Source organism: Coturnix japonica, chromosome 9, assembly GCF_054131305.1.
Source record: "Coturnix japonica strain WE chromosome 9, WE-NBRP24, whole genome shotgun sequence".
NCBI lineage: Eukaryota > Metazoa > Chordata > Aves > Galliformes > Phasianidae > Coturnix > Coturnix japonica.
In genome coordinates, this window is record NC_140671.1 from 30,677,339 (window position 1) to 30,696,583 (window position 19,245).

General features: G+C 48.9%; 1 protein-coding gene across 7 annotated transcripts in view; it reads left to right on the plus strand.

Moving 5' to 3' along the window:
• TP73 (tumor protein p73) overlaps positions 1-19,245 on the plus strand; it is a 28,524-nt gene that overhangs the window by 2,958 nt on the left and 6,321 nt on the right. For 3 of the 7 annotated variants that reach the window (XM_015882547.3, XM_032448788.2, XM_085509184.1), the window contains exons 2-7: positions 3,546-3,641; positions 4,031-4,154; positions 9,043-9,288; positions 18,131-18,317; positions 18,443-18,558; positions 18,978-19,087. In XM_015882547.3, the coding sequence (XP_015738033.1) occupies positions 3,546-3,641; positions 4,031-4,154; positions 9,043-9,288; positions 18,131-18,317; positions 18,443-18,558; positions 18,978-19,087 (879 nt within the window). Of the gene's footprint in view, positions 1-1,703; positions 1,832-3,545; positions 3,642-4,030; positions 4,155-5,420; positions 5,554-9,042; positions 9,289-18,130; positions 18,318-18,442; positions 18,559-18,977; positions 19,088-19,245 lie in introns of those variants that run through there. The other 4 variants (XM_015882548.3, XM_085509185.1, XM_015882545.3 and 1 more) reach the window with 3 other exon arrangements.

Below are 19,245 nucleotides of genomic sequence, written 5' to 3' on the forward strand. Positions count from 1 at the left end.
AGGGAGGAGTGGAGGTGTGGAGATACGCTCACAAACTGTCAAGCAAAACATTGCAATTTGTTGTGAGAATCAGCAATATCAGACTTAAAAGTCCCAATCCCAGCTGTGTGTTCCCACTGCTGCGTGGGAATAGAGTGATGCCTTGTCCTGCATCTCAGCATTGCAGATTTATAGCCGTGTATGGCTTCTTTTAATTTCCGAGGTCTTCCTCTCTCAGGCTGGGCCAAAGGCCTCTAAAGATTAGAAATAGACTCATTGTACAGATTTGTGTGCATTTATCTCCCATTAAAGTGGCTAAAAATGTTTGTCACGTTTCATTCTGGGCTGTTCGAGGTGGCAGGATGGTGGTAAATACGTTATTACTTGCTGAAATAGCAGCCGGTACCTAAAGCTTAAAGTTAATGGTGAGATCAAAGATGCTCCTTCTTGAGTCTGCAGAAACTCAGCAGCCAGGCACCGCCTCCCATCAAGGCTTCATCCCCCTCCATATGGATGTGGTACCTTTGTCTCTACCTGCTCTGCAATTTCCCTGCAATGCACTAACTAGCAACAGAGGGAAGCAACAATCCAGCGAATGGTGGAGATGAGAAGGCATGCAGGGAGGCAGCTCCCCACGTGTAAACAAGCAGATCACATCAGCAGCATCGGCTTCATGCACCGAACCCCCCCTAGTTTGCATGTTTCAATCTTTCTTCCTCCAAATACCTGCAATGAATCAGCCTGACTGCCTTGCTGTAGCCTCCCTTTGGGTCCTGTGTCACAGCTGTCACCCCAGGCAGCCTTGCTCACCCAGAGGCAGAAGGGACAGAGGATCATCTGCACTGCTTAAGAAGCAGATGTGTGTGTCTGGAGGTGCAAATCCTGCTGGTGGAAGTTTGGCTGGAGAACTCCCCTGAGCAGAAGTCGAGGTGTTACATCCTCAATCTGTGGTGCTGGGAAGAGGTGTTGGGGTGACGTCAAGGAGCTGATGCCTTTATGGCAGGGGCTACATATCCTCCAGGGGCTACATAACCTCCAGGGGATACATAACCTCCAGGCTGATGTGGGAGACTGGAAGTAGCAAAGAGTCTGGATACACTGGTTGTTTTCTAGCTGTGCTTCTGTGTTTAGCCTCAGGTTAGTCACCTCCCTGTGCCATTTGCATAGCTGGCGGGCACTGGGAGGTAATTTCATCCAAGTAATCTAGTAGTGCTTCCAATAAAGCTTGAATTAGTCTATGAGACTCTTCCTGGTTCACCTTCATTTAACCTGTGCCAAGGGCTGCTGCTTCCAGGAGGATGTGATTTCCTTCTGCTGGACTGCTCCATCAGGATGACTGCCCTGCTTCCTTCCACCACTGATCCTCATTTTAGGGCAAATTCTGCTATGGACATCACTGCTGCCAGCTTCCAGAATTGTTATTTGCAAACTTTCCTGCCATTGTCTCTCATCTTACAGGCCACTTCTTAGTCTGCCCGTATTGCTGCAGGGATGCTTCCCCAGCATGTGCAGCACTCACTGCATGAGGGTTAGTGTGTTAGCTGCACTTGCAGCCCAGTTGCTCTTTGCACCACGGATCCCAGTTGTGAATGGACACCGACCTGGCTTTTGCTGATGCCAATTTTGTTTTGAAAGAGAAAGGAAACTTCTGAAACGCCCTTAAAATATACAGATTGGTTGTTTTTTTCCTTCTGTTGAAAACGAGTGCAGCCACGTGGTTAGAGCTGGTGTCACCCAGCATGACCACACAGCACGGGGCGGTGCGGAGGTGCTCGCTCTGCTGAAAGAAAAGGCCTGGCTCCATCTTGATGCTGCCGATACCCAGGGCCATGGAGAGCAGCGTGGAAGCAGGGTAAGGGCCCGAGGAGCCTCACTGCAGCTCTTGAGCTTTTTCTTTACTTGGAACTGTTGTTTCCGTCCTTTCTTTTCTCTCTGTTTACACGTGGGACGAGGAGGGATGGGCGGAAGTGAGACTTTGATGAGCTCAGTCTTCAGCTAGAAGTCCTGCGGGGAGCAAAGGCTCTGCTGCTGTGCCAAGCCGTCCTGGAAGAGCATCTGCAGGTACTGCATCACTCGGATGAGTCACAGATGCAGCAGAAACCAGCATGGGTCAGCTTTCGGGACAACACCCTGCTTTCACTTTAATGTCTGGTGTAGCGCCTGTTGCTCCTAAGCCACGCGGTCCCCAGCTGACTCATAGACCACTGAAAGGACCCTGGTCTCCCCTGAACACCATCATTCTGAGAGCAGCTGCTCTCACCATGAGCGGTTTAAGATTGAAAAGCAGGAAGTTTTCAGGCTTTCGCTATTAGATGTCGGTACCGAGGCGAAACAAGATGGTAACCCTTGTGTGAGTAAAAAGGGGTAACTGGAGTGCAGCTGGGATGCAGATGTGTTAGGAAGGGCAGGGTGGAAGCTCCTAAAGCTCAGGGAAGCAGGGGGCCAGGGAGGAGGAGGAGGAGGGCAGTCGCATGGTATGGCTGCAAGCAGCATGCTGACCAAGATGGCTGCAGCCCAGCTCTCCGCACTATGCTGCCTTTTCTTCCGGGGGTTTGGGAGAGGGTTCAAGGCACAAAGGAAAGACCACAGTGTTCTCAGCACTCTGGTGCTTGAAGGAAGACAGAAAACTGGGGGGCTTTGGGCTCTCTGTAGCTCATAGCAAACCACAGCTGATCCAAGCTCACTCTGATGGCGGCTGTCCATGTTGTCCTATCAAGTTTTGTTGTGTATCATCACCCCATCCACCCATCATTCACCAGCTTTGCAGAAGAGGGTTTCCCTATTGCCCTGCTTTGAGCATAATCTCAGGGGAGCAGCACCAAACACGTCTTTGGCTCTGATTCTTACTGCAAGATTTTATTTGCCAACTAACTTTGTGTTTCAGTTTTATTCAGAGACTTCCTACTCAAGAATTCAGTGTTGTTGTCTGAGAGATCTAAGCCCCTTATGAATGAACCTGGTTCAAAGTGATTACTGAGAATAGTCCTCAGAGGGTGGAAGGGGCTGTGAACTGCTGGAGCGTGCTGTAAACATTTCGGATGGGAAACCTGTGTCACAGCATTTAGCAGAAATGGGCTGACATCGTAGAACTCTGCTGCTTTGGCCCTTTGCAAAATGCCCACATCTTTGTAACACTGGAGATGATGGAGGTGGCGTCATCACCTGAAATATCAGCATTAAAGAAAGCACCTGCAACCAGAGGTCTGTTGCAAGGACACTTCTGGGAGCACAGCAGCCCAAAAAGCTCCTGCTCTTTGCTTGCTGCTTTGCTGACCTGAGTTTAAGAACCAGTAAAAAACAGGAGGGAATGATACTCTGTGATATGGTGCTATAATTCAGCATTTGCAACCTGTGTTATTGTAATCTGAGTTTAATGGAGCTGACCTGGGTCTCTGTGTGTGTATTTCAGGAACAAAGCAGTGTAAACTCTGTTACATCATCTACTCCATTCTTAGGCTGAACAGATCAAATCCCTGCATATCCAGGTCCTTAAACCACCAGGAAAGAAGGAGACATTCTGTTTGTGCTCTAGTAACACTGACTTCGTTGTCTTTCTTTGTCCCTAGAGTGATTTATCCTTTGTCAGACTCCCCCTCTGTGAAGATGTCCCAGTCCTCTCCAGCTGATGAAAGTACAACATTTGAACACCTGTGGAGTACACTGTAAGTGGTATTTGTTCATGTGTATTGAGGCAGAAGTGCCTCTTTGCCATGTAATCTGTATTAACACATCTAATCGATAGGACATGAAGGGAAACTAGTATCTTTCACATGCACCAATTTTCACATGTTCCTTTCCTGCATTCAGAATTTTGCCTCCAGGCTCTGATCTGCCAAACTAATTTGCCTCAATGGTGCTAAACAGCCAGAAGCTGGAGATGTTGCAGATATTGAATGCAGGGCCCCACAAAGTTGTGTTGGTGACCACCAGGACCAACAACCAACCAGCCTGGGCTGGGCATAGCCAGTTTTCCTGAGCTGTAGCCCTTGTTGCTGGTACAGGCTGTGTAGGAGAGCTGGAAAGCTGATCATCTGCCATTGCTTGCACACAGGGCACCAGACAGCACCTACTTCGACCTCTCTCCATCCAGTCATACAGGCAGCAATGAGGTCTCCAACAGCACAGAGGTCTCAATGGATGTCTTCCAGATGAGAGGCATGAATGACTCTGTTATGGTGAGTGTGCTCAGACTACAAAGTTGAGAGATATATCAGATATAAACTTGTTTTCCTCCTGGTTATTGAGTGGCTTTAGGGTAGGAAATGGGAACGTATTCATAACTCAAACAGAAACACCGGCCACTTCAGCATCTCCCTCCCTCTACAAAGCCCATTTTGCTCCTCACCAGCTTGCCTCCCCTCCCCCAGCCTCTTTTTCCCTCGCTTTTAGCTTACTTTCCCTCTCTTGCCAGGCCTTTGTGTGCAGCAGGGCAGGGGCTTGGCAGACGGCTCAGATGGGGGCTGCAGTGTTAATTGCAGAGTTTCCTATTGCTGCAGAACTGAAGCCCCCCTCCAGCTGGAGCCTGGTGCAACCAGGCTGTTCCCACAGGGTGCCAGGGCTGGGGGGGCTTGCAGGGGTGAGGGAGCTCAAATTAATGATTCAGGAGTAAATATTTATATTGATCTCATTGTGAGACTCAACACTGTGCTGCTAAGCTCAAAGCAAGCTGACTATAGCTTTTGTTAGCTGTCATCACCAAAACACATGGCAGGCTGACATGTATGAAAATAAACACACAAATAATGTGAGTTACTGAGAACAACAGCCACCCTTACTTTATTTTCCTTCAAGATGCCGGCTTCAGATCATGCAGCCTTTAAAGCTTGACTTAGGATGCTGCTCTGACCAGTGGCAATGGGACATGGGTGCCAATGAGACCTCCAGCAGCATTTGAGCTGGGATAGCTCCAGTCCAAGCTGCTCATGTGGTTTGTGAATGCTACTAACATGCAGTGGAAAGAATCCCCCCATAGCCCAAACTGGGGTGAATTGAGGGACAGAGTGGTGGCATGGCTGGCTATCAAAGCTCCATAAGTACAAACTGGAATGATCTCAAGGTCACTGCATCAACACGCTCAAGCCAATACAACCACCTCAGTCTGCGGTTGAAGGGTGCTGGTCAGTTCTGATTCCAGCAATGCTGCAAGCAGCTTTCTGGAATTAAGCCTGGCTGGGTTTAATTACATTATAGGACCCTCACTCTCCCCTCGGTGGGACTGGCTGGTACAGCCTAGTCCATCACTGGGCAAGCTGAGGCCTGCCCTGCATTTTAATGAATAGTCATGAGGGACAGAAAGGGGTGGGCCCCGTTTTGTTGTTGGATGCAGCTAGTTGACAGAACTAAGGGAGATGAAAAAAGCAAAAAAGCCAACAAACGGCACACAGGTGGTCAGTGCAGCATCCCTGGCACTGCATCCCCAGTCTCACACCTCATGCTCCGGCACCGCATCTCCCTGGTTGGCTCCATCTCCTCCCGACCCCATGACTCCTCTGGCGGGACGGTTCCCACTTGTCTGTAAATCCCAAGAAGACTAAAATGTTGTACATCAGTGACCAGATGCAGCATTATACCACGGTAGGTGCTATTCTTTGTTAACGGGTCTTACCTTGTTGCTTCTTGCTTGTAACCGCTCCCTGCCATTGCAGCAGGAGCTCAGTTTGTGTCCTGGCTTTGCTTCCAAGCCTTCCCACCGCTGCCTGGGATGAGTTGGGGATGCACTGGATGTATCCTCCATATCTGAAGCACCCGGCAGCTCAAAGAATATTAACTTTGCTTACCTGGGATTGTTGCAGCTTCACCAGCTCAGTCTGTGCTTCTCTCATATTTTGTCTGCTCCTGTGCTGTGCTCTGCAGAGACTCAGGCATGATTTAAACCTTTCATGTGAGCAAGCACAAGCTCCATATCTTCTTCCTTGTATATGCTTGCATTGAAGAAACCTGGCTGAAAGCAAAGGGTAGCCGTAAGCATCCCTTACTGCCAACACTGCCAACCAAGTCCAGCTCAGTTTTCTCCTCAGACCTTCTCAAGTGCAAGAACTGCAGCTCCTGACAAACACCCACATCCCCAAAGCAGCTTTGCCTTTCCTGGTTTAAAGCTGCTGGAAGGGTGCGGCACATGCAATGGCACCTGTGCTTCCAGGTGATGTAGCTTCAGCCCTGTCCTCAAGTGGTGAGGTTGCCTTCTTAATCAAAAGGTTTTTTTGTGTCAGCTCTCTGGCATTCAGAATATCTAGATGTAGATATAGTTGTAGATAGAAGGGTGTGCTGCTCTGCTTCCCAACCTGAAATCACTTGATTTCTCCTTTTTGTCTTACGCAAGTAGTGAAAACCACATAGATACTGTATTGTTCTGCGCTGTGGTGCTGTTTCTCTAGGTGTCCTTTCTGCAATCATGTGCTTATTGATGTGTGTGTATAAACACCTGTATATATTTGCACACATACATTCACAAACACCGTGTTGGATTTGTTGAAAAACATACAAGCGCTCTTGCTTGGATTTGTTTGTTAAGGGAATACTTCCAAAATCTACTCAGTCTTATAAACCAAGTTAGTCATTGTGCACGCAGCGCTTGGCTCTGAGTATTGCTTCCAACAGGTTTACAAATCCAAGTAACCAGGGCCTTTGCCTGTTGCTTTGTAACCAAACTGTGCTATGAGCCGGATGAATCATAATGCATGCAGAGAAACGTGCAGTATTAGTTGGGGTGAAAAAGGTCTGAAATGAGATTTACAGAGTCTGGCTCTCCCACCTTTGGATGTTCTGAGCATCGTCTGACTTGAACGAGGCTGATCCAAACTCATCAGCCTTGATTCACCCTTCCACTAATCTCCATTGCCACTCACCTCAGCCCCACAGCCCCAGCTCTAACCACTGTAATCTCAACACATCACGCAGGGATTGCTTTTGGTGTTTCATTCCCAGTCACGTCCAGGGGACACCTCAGCCCTCTCTGCGCTGCAGCTCTGGAGCGTTAGCAGATTTTTGCCAGGAGGCAAAAAGCTTCCTGTTTATTTCCCATTTCAACAGGATATGAGTAACTGGGACGGCACCCGCTCCTGATCTGCCTGACTGTGCAAACCCAACCTGCTTTTGTCTGACTGTGCCCTTACGTGTGCTACGGCAGTTCTGAACCTCGGCTTGTTTGCTTGTCGAGTGAGGAACGCTCGCTTCCCATTTATTCCTAAGAAAACACCCATGGCTGGGTACAGGGTGTGTGCAGAATGTTCCCTGAAGCCTTTCCGCTGTCCCACTCATCACAAGAGAACAAACCTGCTCAATCTTGATATTCATGGATTCTTTGAGCCGTGCTGCCATAACGAGAACGATCCTTTTCTCCTTGAGGATCTCTTCCCATGTGATGCTTTACATCTCCCACCCACCTTCCAGCCAGTGTCACCATCAGGGCTGCCCGTCCCTGTGGTCCCTGCTGGCAGCTGGTCACAGTGGTGTGGCCATGGCTTCCCACCTGCACCTCTAATGCCATTTGGCTGCAGTTTCTCATAGTTTTTCCTCCTAAAATCTGAGTTTGTGGAATGCCCGGATGGGGGTTGTTTAGCAGGGCTATTTATAGAGCAGCGAGAAGAAATAGAGGGGTTTATGCACATATTCTAGGGGACAAAATGGCCCTATTTGTAAAAGCAAGTTGGATCTTGTTCAGCATTCCTCCACTTAGTCACAGACTCCAAGAACCTTGTGAGAGATGCAGACAACAGGAGAACTTTCCTGGAGAAGGGTGATTGCATTCAAGCCATTATACATCGTATAACGTACGTACGCGTTTGGGTGAGGTGCAGATCCCAAGTTAAAACACGTCTCCTGATTCCTAAGCCGTGAGCCTTGCAGCCTGCAGCCTTCCAGGGAGCAACCACATCCCAGCTGTGTCCAGCTCATATACCATGCTGCCCATTGGGCTGCCCAGAACAGCAATCCCCACCGTGTGCAATAAGAGCCAGGAGAGGAGTTTGCTCTGTGACCTTATTTGCAATGTGCCGCATCACAGCTCTGCACTTTGTAGTTTGAGGTTTTCCCCAAATTAAACTTGCATCAGTGAAAGCCACTAAAAGCAAACAGCCCAGCTGCGAAACGAATTACACAAACCACCATTCAGATCTGGTTCTACCTATTCGTGGAAGGGAACTCCTTCCTGAAATGGTACCCACGTGTACTTTGTGATAAGTGAACAAGGGCAGAAAGAAACTGACCTGGGGCAATGGTTGCAATCTGTTAGCAAACAAGGCAGGAGTTCTGGGGCTTTAGGTATTTGGGTGCTGAGGTGACCTGGTGGCTGCTGCTGTGGTCACGTGGAATTACAGTGGAGGCCAAAGCTTTGCTCCTTCTCACAGTCTACTGGATAGAAGATCTCTCCTCCCCACTGGCCACCATCAGCCTCAGTTCCAGGCTGAGCCCAGAAGCACAGAGTCCATTCTATGAGAGACGTGGTGGTACCTGTGGTACCTCTGCCCTGCGTGAGGTCTGGCCACAAGCTTGGCTGGTGTTATCAGTGCTGTGAGGTCTGGCACTGAGCAGTCCTTTACTGGAAATTGGTAACACTGATGAGGCTGGGGAGGTTCCAGGAATGTGCTGAGAACCAACCTGCTGCGCTTTGGGGAAGAAAAGAGCCTTTCTGTGGTCCTTGCCCAGCAGAGTCGTGTGTGTAGCGCCGTGGTCATCACTCCCCCTCAACGCAGTTGGACTTTTCCCATATCTTAGCAAAGCTCAAAAAAACACAGGTCTGTTCCCCTTACTAGCAAAAGAGTTGTTTTGCATGTTAAATGTGCTGGAAACCCGGGGATCTTGGCATCACGCTGCCTCCAGTGAGGATGAAGCTGATAAAAGGGGACGACTTAAATGTATTGAGTTTATCCTTTCCACAAGTGGTGACCTGTTTAAAAAACAAACCAACCCAGAACAACTATTTTGGTTGACTTTCCAGCACGCTGGCCCTTTAAGGAAGCTGTAACAGGACACCTGAAGTCCTGAAGAAGTGTAGCTGAGGTTTCCATGTCTCTAAACTGGCTGGTGTTTTCTTTTTTTCCCTCCTCCCCTTTTCCCTTCCTCCAGTCCCAGTTTAATTTGCTGAACAACAGCATGGATCAGAGCATCGGCAGCAGAGCAGCCTCCACCAGCCCTTACAGCTCCGAGCACACCTCCAATGTCCCAACGCATTCACCCTACTCGCAGCCCAGCTCTACCTTCGACGCCATGTCCCCAGCTCCCGTCATCCCCTCCAACACTGACTACCCAGGTCCCCACCACTTTGAGGTGACCTTCCAGCAATCCAGCACAGCCAAGTCAGCCACCTGGACAGTAAGTTGCATGTGTTCTTCACTTCACTTAGAGAGATGCTTGCTGTTGTAGGCAATGTTTTAAGCCAGGCTGCCTCAGACACGTGCGTGCCTGGGTGCTGCTGGTGCTGGGATGCTCAGGGAATACTGGTGTGTGGCACTGCAGGGTGTTTGGTTCTTGCACAGCCACCACTGATGGGGGCTTTGCCTGCACAGGTGACCACGATAAGAAAAAGCACCTAATGCTTACTTTTAAGGCTGTTTGTTGTTGCTTCTTTGGTTTTTGTTTAGCTTTGGTTTTGGGTTTGTTTGTGGTTTTTTTTTTTTTCCCCAAATGGGTTAAACACAATGATTTGAATATAACCTCTGCTGCAGAAATTCCATAGACTACATGTAAATGTCCCCGAAGATCACAAAGCTGGAAAGATGTGCAAGGAAAAGTGCCTGCCTTGTTCTCATGGTGCTTCCCAAAGCATTTTCCATTGACTGCTGTCAGAGGTGATGCAGTAGGCGAGATGGACCTCGGCTCCGTCCTGCTGGGTCCATTCTTAGCTTTGTCTTAAGTTCTTGCTTTTCATTTATAATCCTCTTTCATGTCGTATCAGAAGAGTCATTTTACCCCTAGAAGCCACAACAGATAAACTGAGTAGGTATTTATTTACAACAGAACGGCTACACAGCATCACGCTGTGCCATGTGGGCTCAGTACCTGGTACTCTGGAGCTGAAATACAGCTTGGGGCCACTATTGGTCTTCTTGTGCATCCAGAGACAGATAGAAGAGTCCTCTGCTCTAATCAAGAATTAACTTGAGAATTAACCTGCTTTACTTTTTATGGGGAATAGTCCTGAATTCACATGCTGGCTCCTGGATGTGCCACTGTATTTTTAACTAACAACCTGCTGTGGAGTTTTCCCTGCTGCTCGGTGGTCACCTCCAGTCCTCCTCACTGTCATTTGAATGGCCCCAAGAGCTCTTTCCAGATATGCTTGTGGCTTTTCTTTCCCTTGGAGAAAATGTTTGCAGAGCAGAAAGGCTGCGATGAGCCAAGTGACACAAAGAGGGAGCAGCAGGGTTTCCTCTGCCGCTGTCATTTGACATTATCACGATACAAGCAGAGCTGTCCAGGAGTAATGTATCAGCCCAAGGGGTGAGAATGACTTTTGTTTTTGGAAGCTGATGTGCATAATTGCTTTCACTTCATTGAGATGAATTAGTGGCTGGGGCTGCAGAGCAGCGTGGTGTTTCTTGTCCCAGATGTCCTGTTATAGAGGGAAGTGTCAGATGCTCGCTTGCTGCTGTCCCTGGGAGACAGCTATGTGATGAGGTGGGCACATCTGTGGGGCAGGGGCAGGCTGGGTGCTGCAGGATACCCTTGGGCAGCACTGAAAACGGGATATGTTCGTGCACGTTTAATATGGAGAGCACCTATTAAAAACACATTCTGTGCTCACCTTTAATTAGCAGTAAGGAAAGACCCTTCCTTTATCCCAGCTGCGTGTTGCAGCTGCATGGAGTAAATCAAAAAAAGCCACAGAGGTGGCTGATTGTCCCCAGAACAGCAAAGGAGGGAGCAGCAGGAAGCCCCCGGAGCCCATCCCATGTGGTAAGCACCCGGTGCTGGCATCACTTGTGAGCTGCAGCTGTCCTTGGTGGGGATGCCCTGTCCTGCTGCTGACTGCATCCAGGCCACAAGTGTCCAGTCACTTCTGAGGCTGTTTCTGAAGGAGAGATGCTTTGATTCTCAAGCTGTTGCATTAAGATCTCCTTTGGATATTGGAGCAGCCATGTCACATCAGTCCTGTACAAACCCTTATAGCACTGCACCTTGGGGAGGGGGTCAGACTCATGATACCCTTGATCCACATGCTGTGGCAGCCTCCCATACTGCAAAGAATGCATGTCATCATCCAGCACCGGGAGCTGGCATTTCAGATCACCAGACCAGACTTCACTGCACCACTGCTGAGCCTCACAGAGAACAGGAGCAGGTCAACAGCACCTTGCACCCTGGAGAGAATGGGCAATGGTTGGTTTGAAACAGTCACCATCAAAGGACATCTAAAGTGACGGATTTGCTCCCACTTCTGTCGCATCCGTGCAGCAGCTGGAAGACAAGGCTGCTTCCTACCTCCCCCTCAGTGCAAAGTCTGCATTAAAATTAGGCTGTTTTGGATGGAATTAATTCATATATTATATACCGTCCATCAGTCAACGTATAAATAATGATGTACATATGCAGCACGGTTCTCTGCATGAATTGAGAACACAAATTCAGAAGCATACAAATAATAATGGGAAAGCTGTTAGGAAATACAGGCTCTTGTCAAAGAAAGCTAAAAGTTATGGGCAGTGGAGGACAGTGGCATCTGATGGTTCAGTAATGGTCCAGTCTTTGCTGAGCAAAGCTCAATTAATGATCTTCATGTACATGCATGGTTTATTCCTATGGTTGAAAAGAAACAACTGTAAAATACGCTTCCTATTTCATCGGTAGCTTTTGTGTGTTTTAAGATTTACTGCACCAAATAATGTACACTAAGCAAGTTACCAGCCCTGACCATGAATTCCCCTGCATGGCTTTGTCCTCCATCGTTTCAGAGCTGTGGGGAGCCCTCCTCTGTGAATGCAAGGCTTTGGTGGATCAGCAGCTCCGTCAGCCTCCCAGTGTTGGGCTGAATCACCAAGACACCAGCCAATGAAGAACTGTCAGTCGCTGCACAGGGAATGCCAAACAAATAATACAGTCTTGTCAAGTGATTTGACATAGGTTGTTTTTTATATATAGATAGCACGTACCCTAATAGACTGATTTTTGAAGGCTTTTGCCTCTGAAAGATGTTCTCTGTTAAACTCAGTGTTATCCATTCTCAGTATAGCACCATTTACAGCAATGGATAAGTCAGCTGGAAAACAAACTGTAGCAGGAATTCACATTCCATATTGCACGGTTCCAGGTAATCCTACCATGTGGTTACCCATGGGTTTGGAAATACATACATTAACGTTGATTAGGTTTGCAGCTCAAGCAAACGATGATAAACAATCTTTTAATAACACTAGATGAGACATTAACCAAGTGAATGAGACTGCCCTATTTAGGACAGGAGACTCCTGCGGGCGTTGGGCTCATGGTTGAGGATCCATGAGGACATGAGTGCTCAGCAGAATGGTGTCACCGTGGCTGGGGGGAGCTGGGCTGCCTTCATACACAGCACTGCCCAGACCACTGCCCGTGGTGTGTGTGCAGCTCTCGTGTCCACACTTCAAAAAGGCTGTTGACAAAATAGAAGAGGGTTGGGAGGGAGATCCAAAGAAGATGAAAGATTTGGAGCAGATGCCTTGAAGAGAGATACCAAAGAAATGTATGGCATTAAAGGTCTCCTAGAGAAGAGTAAGGGTGGCTTGATCACAGTCGGCAAGTACCTGCATAGGAGATGGTTTCTGATAGCAGACAGCTCTTTAATCTAATAGAAAAAGACATAATGAGATCCAGTGCTTGGAAGATGAAGCCAGGCAAATTCAGACTAGAAACACAGTGTAAAATTTTTTTTAAACAATGAGGATAATTAACCATAGGAACAATTTCCCAAGGAATGTGGTGGATTCTCCAACTCCTGAAGTATTTAAATTAAGAGCCTACGTATCTTTTTAAAGATAAGCTGTTCTTCAAGCAGATACCATTGGCTCAATCCAGGACAAGTAGGTGAGGGTCTTAGACCAGCGGTGTAGAAAATCTAATCATAACTGACTCTGAACCAAGGTTGCTGTGTTAGTCTTTTCTGTATAAAGCCTTCGTTTTCATTTTTAATGGCCTTCTTATTAACAGAGAGCAATGAACAGATGCTGAAAATAAGGTTTTCCCTGCATGCTCAAAGCCCCCCTCCAGCAGGCTGTGCTGATGGGGCTGAGTGGAAGACGGGAGCCGCAGCCATGCAAGACAGGGCACGCCAGCAGCCTGCCTGTTTGTTGGAAGCTATCAGGACTCACAGTTCCCTGGAGCTGCCCATACATGCAAGAGCCGCGAGCAGATCTGGGCTGTTTTCTTGCAGGCAGCCCCTCACCACGCTGGCCAGCTGGTAACTGATAGATAATTAGTATTTTTCTCAGGTTGGGTTTGAGGTGGATCAGCGCTCCCTCCTCTCCAAAACACTCTGGTGTGCACCAAAGCCAGCAGAAGTGTTAATGGGGTCTTTGGCCCCCTGTGGCCTGGCTGGAAAGGGGCAGCTGTCTGCTTCTCCATCCAGCCCTGGGAGGCAGCTGGGGTCTCATCCCAATGAGGAAATCTCTTACCAGCTCATGCACAGCATCGTGCTTGCTGCTTTGGTGCACAGCCAGTGATGGAAGGTCTCCGTGGCTAGAGAGGGTCAAAGCCAAGGTGAGAGTCTCCTGCCACAGCAGGTGTAATCAAGCGATGACTCAAATTAAACCGGTTTACATTGGGGTTTAAATAGACCCAAGTCTGGCTGCTCCATAAATGCTGGAGCTTTGGTGCTGGGAGACGGGGGGAGCCAAAATGGTTACTTGGATGGCAGCTGAAAGGGAAGGATGGAAATAATTTGGGTTACTGGAGGTAAGTTCTCCTTGGTACCTGAAGTATGTTGAAATAGAGAGACAGTTGTAAAGAGGAGGGGAATATCTTCAGGATCATCTGCAGAAAATACTTCAATCTCCCTGGCAGCTTACTATGTTTTACAGAGGTATCTGTCCAACAGCAGTGGCCTGAAAATGAGCAGATGAACATGGCTCAGTGTGCTCTGCATCTGAGCCATAAACACCCTTGTTTTGATCTGAATAGCTGGGCAAAAGAGCATGGGTATTTTGGCATGCCAGAAATAGGAAAGCAACCTCAGCACCAGCCTGCTCCAAAGCCCATTGAAGCCAGCCTACTGGAGGCTTTCCATGAGCTTTTGCAGGGTGTGGATGAGGCTCCAGGAGCTCCAGACACAATGGAATTAAGAAAAAAAGGCGAAGGAATTTGGTGTGTGATGTTCCAACACGACCCACTATCAGCTCCACTATCTTGAACGTTTATGGTATGCACAGGTCAAGGGAATGACTTGCTGGCAACTGCCTCACCAGCAAGAAGGTGAGATGAGACATGCCAGGAAGCCAGTCTGCTGTGGGGAAGCAATGGCAGGAGTTTGGTTCAGCTCTTTGTGGCATGAGTAGAGGTCCCTTCCTGCACCATACCCACCTGGCAGCCCTAAGACATCACTGGTGGTCCAGCATTTGTGAGTATGGGACTGAGGATATCTGCTAAGTCCCTGTGATGTGGTGAGCAGAGACTCTTGCTGAGGCTCTGCCCATGTCCCAGGCAGGTCCTGGTCACTGTAGGGGTGGACATGGGTGCTGGTGCATCTCCTTGCAGCCATTCCATTGTGCACAGGTGGATGCCTTCCTGTTCAGCACAAGTGATGCACATTCAAACCTCAGCTCGTAGTAAGCGAGCAGCAAAGAGAACGTTAAGAGGAATTTCCAACTCAGTGAGAAGTTGTACAGGCTGGTGATTAAAAAGTGGTTATTAAATAAAAAAAAAAAAAAAAAAGAAAGAAATTAGAAAGAAAAAGTAAGTTCTGTAGTCGGCATGTCTTCCAGGATCTGTCGTAACAGATTCGTCCGAGCCGGTTAACGGTATTTGCGGTTTGCAAGATGCTACATGTCTGAGTAAGATGACAGACACATTATTATCACCTCTCCGCTGTGATCTGTCCAAACCTGTCCCAGGATGCAGCTCCGCAGCTGCTTGCTGGGGAGTGCAAGGAAATTAGCAGCCGGAGGCAGCACTTTTCTTCTCTCTCCCTTGCCAGGCTAGTGGCTTTATTGGGATCCATTGACTGCAGTCCTGGACACGTCTTGAGTAAAGCTAATGAGGAGAGTGGAATGTAAAGGAGGAGGAGGAGAAGGCTGGTAGGGAGAAGGGGGGAGGATTTGTGGAAAAAGTAATTGTTGAGCAAATCATTTCCTTCAAGAGAGAAAGAAGGACTTGGCTGCAGCCCTCCTGAAGCAGGCAAGTCTAGACGCTTCGGTGTCAACAGTTGAAGATAAATAAGATTTTATCAGCTCCAAATCTGTTGGGACACATCCTCCTAGCGGTCCTGTTGCCCAGGCAGGAGTGGGGGCAGATGGACTTTGCTGGTAGGTCTCTGTGCAGAAGATTCAGGTTGTTTTTTGAGCAAGGATCTCAGCATACGTGAGGAAAGCCCACCTCTCCTGTGTCTCACTTCCTGCACAGTAGCTGCAGGGCTGATGAGGGCAGGGGCTTATTCCAGAGCAGATCTTCTATGTGTGCACAAGGTGAATGACAGCCGTCTTAAGCTTAACTTCAGTGCTGTTTCACAGCTGCAGCTGTATTGGTCTCCATGAATTTCTTCTGTGGGGTATTAGGTCACTTGAACCTTGTAATGCACAAAACACCTCCTTGGACACAGTGGCTGCAATAGTAAGATAATGCTTAGAAAGGAGAATTTGGATTTTGCTTTCAGTCCTACTGCTCTGGACTCGTGCTACGAGACATTATAGGAGCAGAGAAGCAGCAGCAGCAAAAGGGGTGCCATTGAATTTTCACTGCAGCAAATAGGGATGTGCTTACATTGAAAGCCATGTGACTGTAAGAGTGAGAAAGCAACAGAACAAGAATGTGTTCTGCAAGTTTATATAAGCTTGGGGTTGGTTGCTCAGTTATACTGCTGCTGTTTGTGCTGTACAATCATCCACAAGCCACAGCAACACAATCATAGAATTGCTCAGGTTGGAAAAGACCTTAAAAATCATCGAGTCCAACCATGAAATGAACCTGTTGTGCTCTGCAAACATACAGTAACGAGCTGTCCAGCTTTCTTCTACAGAGATGACTTTAAGAATAATGCCCTTGTGAAGGGCTGTACTAACAGCCTAAACACAGAACAGGAATCAAAGGAAGGAGAAGCCTGGAGATACAACAGATTCAAACTTTAGTGTAGGTGTGAAAGAAATGCTGGGATTGAGATCTTACAGTGCTGCATCACCAGCACCAGAGATGCTGGGGAATGTGTTCATGCACCCAGGGATGCTCGCATCCCATATACCAGGGACAGCTCCACTGGCCATCAGCCAGGCACTCCTGCAGCGTGCTCCCAAACCAGCCGGAGCCACAGCTGCCACCAGCTTGCAAGAGCTACACAAACAGGAATGGGATGGATGGATGGCCAGTTTCATTCTGAAAGCACACTGAGATGTAATGGTCACTCCCAAAGTGGCCGTGAACAAGCAGGGCTTACAAGACCAGGAGAGCTTTGCTCTGGCAGTGACTACAGCAGAGCATGCAGGAAGCCGAGTGCTGCTGATCCAGCACCGTGGGCACAATCTCACGGGACGCAGCCCTGATCCTTCTTGCCCAGAATTATCAGTGTGGAGTTCCTTAAAAGAATAGTTTGTTATTGTTGAAGGATCTTTGAAGGCAACGCTGGAGCTGTTAAGACACGATAAGGTTATCAGCAGAGGCATGCCTGTGTTGAGCAGCAGCATTTCTCCCTGCGGGGCAATCGCTGTGCTATTTAACAGAGATTTATCCATGTCATAACATGGTATAATGAGAGAATTTGTTACCAAAGAGCTTGCCGTAATGCACCTCTACTCTTCCAGAGCAGTTTTATTTCCCAGGCGTGTTGAGGGCTGCCCGGGAATGTCTACATGAAAGGATCCTTTGACAGGAGTTGTCAGTATTTTAACACCTGGCAAGGAAGAGCCCCCTCCGCATAACCCTTGTTTTGCCACATTGTCTCCCCAAAACAAGAGCATTAAGTCCCCATTGCACCCATGCAAGCAGGTTACGTGGCCTCAAGCTTTGCCGTCCAAGTGCTGTTCTCTCCTTCCATTGCTAGAAAAACACTGCACCCCTATCATACATAAAGGACCAGCTAGAAGGTGACACCATGACATGCCCCACATACCCTAACATTCTATTAGCAGTCTTGCACTCAAGTTGTTTGCTTGCTGCATGAGGGAAAGCAGAGATGCTTTCTCAGTGCATGGCATTAGAAGCGTAGCCTTGGCGGTCATTGCACACCTGTATTTTGGTGGCTTAGGACAAGCATTAACATCCTCACAAACATTCAGCACGGTGGTATTTTTTTGGCATAAAGTTTGCATTGCGGGAATGAGATAAAATACTTTGAGCAGAAACACGCCCTGCATGCAGGGACTAGCTGAGCTCCGTGCAGCAGGGTGGGCTCGTGTATAGCAAACAAAGTCTTTGTTAGATAGAAAACAACATGGCAAGGTGGAAGGGAACTGCATCTCCTCATACATGTGCGCTGGACAGCAGTGAGTAGAAGAGGAGGGACAGGCTGTGGATGCTGTTGTGCTGATGAACCTGGTCCCACTTAAGCATTGCTAGGGAGAAACAAGTGCTGAGCCTTGGGGTAAGAAGTTACTGCAGAACAACACACAGTGTCCCCTACATGCATGTGCAATAGTTTGCAAGGCAGCTCTCTTGTGCAGCTTCACAAGGGCATGTGCATCAGCACAACCAGCACATGGGGAATCCTGCGCTGGCACAGCACCCCCGGAGCGGTTACAGTACAATAGGCAGCAATTGGTTTTATAACGAGTCATTATTTTAATATGCTGCTTTGCTGCCATGTTGGCATCTCGCTGGGAGCATTCAGGAGGCAGGAGGTGGGTGGATCAGAGGAGCTGCGGGAAAGCAGGCGCCTGTGCAAGAGCCACAGTGCTCAGCCCTCCACGTGCACACAGCATCCCTCAGGCACAGGGCTGCAGGCAGCCAGGGCTCCTTGCTGCCCACGGTGCATGCTGAGCTGCTTGTCCATGGTTCTATTTGCTGCTTGTGAGTCGTGCTAACACAGGTCTATCTTCTGTTCCAGTACTCCCCGCTGCTGAAGAAGCTTTACTGTCAGATTGCCAAGACATGTCCCATCCAGATCAAGGTGTCCAGCCCGCCGCCACCAGGCACCATCATCCGGGCCATGCCTGTCTACAAGAAGGCCGAGCACGTGACGGAGGTGGTGAAACGCTGCCCCAACCATGAGCTGGGGCGTGACTTTAATGATGGTGAGTGCTGTTGTCACCCCTACAAGGTGCAGCCCCAGTGTGGGTGGGAAGAGCTGGTGGGACAGGAGCTGCTGCCCTGTGCAGGATGAAGCTCCAGGTCCTGACCACAAGCACTTCACTTACAGGCCAGTCAGCCCCAGCCAGCCACCTCATCAGGGTGGAAGGCAACAACCTCTCCCAGTACGTGGATGACCCTGTGACAGGACGGCAGAGTGTGATGGTGCCCTATGAGCCCCCACAGGTACCCAGCTGCTATGGGGGGTGGTGGGGAGCAGAACCAGCTCTTGTCCCAGTGTTGAAGGGTGAACCCACTGGTCCCAGTGTTGAAGGGTGAACCCACATGGTGACATCTGCTTTGTTGGAGGAAGATTTGTGTCTGGGGTGGGAGTCTGGTGGCACTAGCACATCCAAGCCCTTGTCTGTCTGCTCTGAGCACCCCATTCCTGAGTGGTGGGGTACAGAAAGCCTGAGCTTCCCCTCAGAGATCCCACAGCATCCCCTTCCCCCACCTAGGACTGTCCCCATCACTGCAGGGCCACATGTCACCACTCTTTCCTATCCCAGTGCTCCTTCTTGACCTACAAAGGCACTCATGGCACAGCCCTGCACAAAGGGATGCCCTCACTCTTTGCTCAGTGTCTGCTCCCTTCTCCTGGGCAGGTGGGGACTGAGTTCACCACTATCCTGTACAACTTCATGTGCAACAGCAGCTGTGTGGGAGGAATGAACAGGAGACCCATCCTCATAATCATCACCCTGGAGACAAGAGAGTAAGTGGCTGCTGGAGCACCATTCTTGCTTTAGAGGAAAGGCTTCTTTGTGCTGGCTAGGAAGAGGGCAGGACACTGCTCCTGCTCAGGCTGTTTGCAGAGGGGCTCCCCACACGCTGGGATCTGAGCCAGGCCATAACATGCTGTGCTGGGCACAG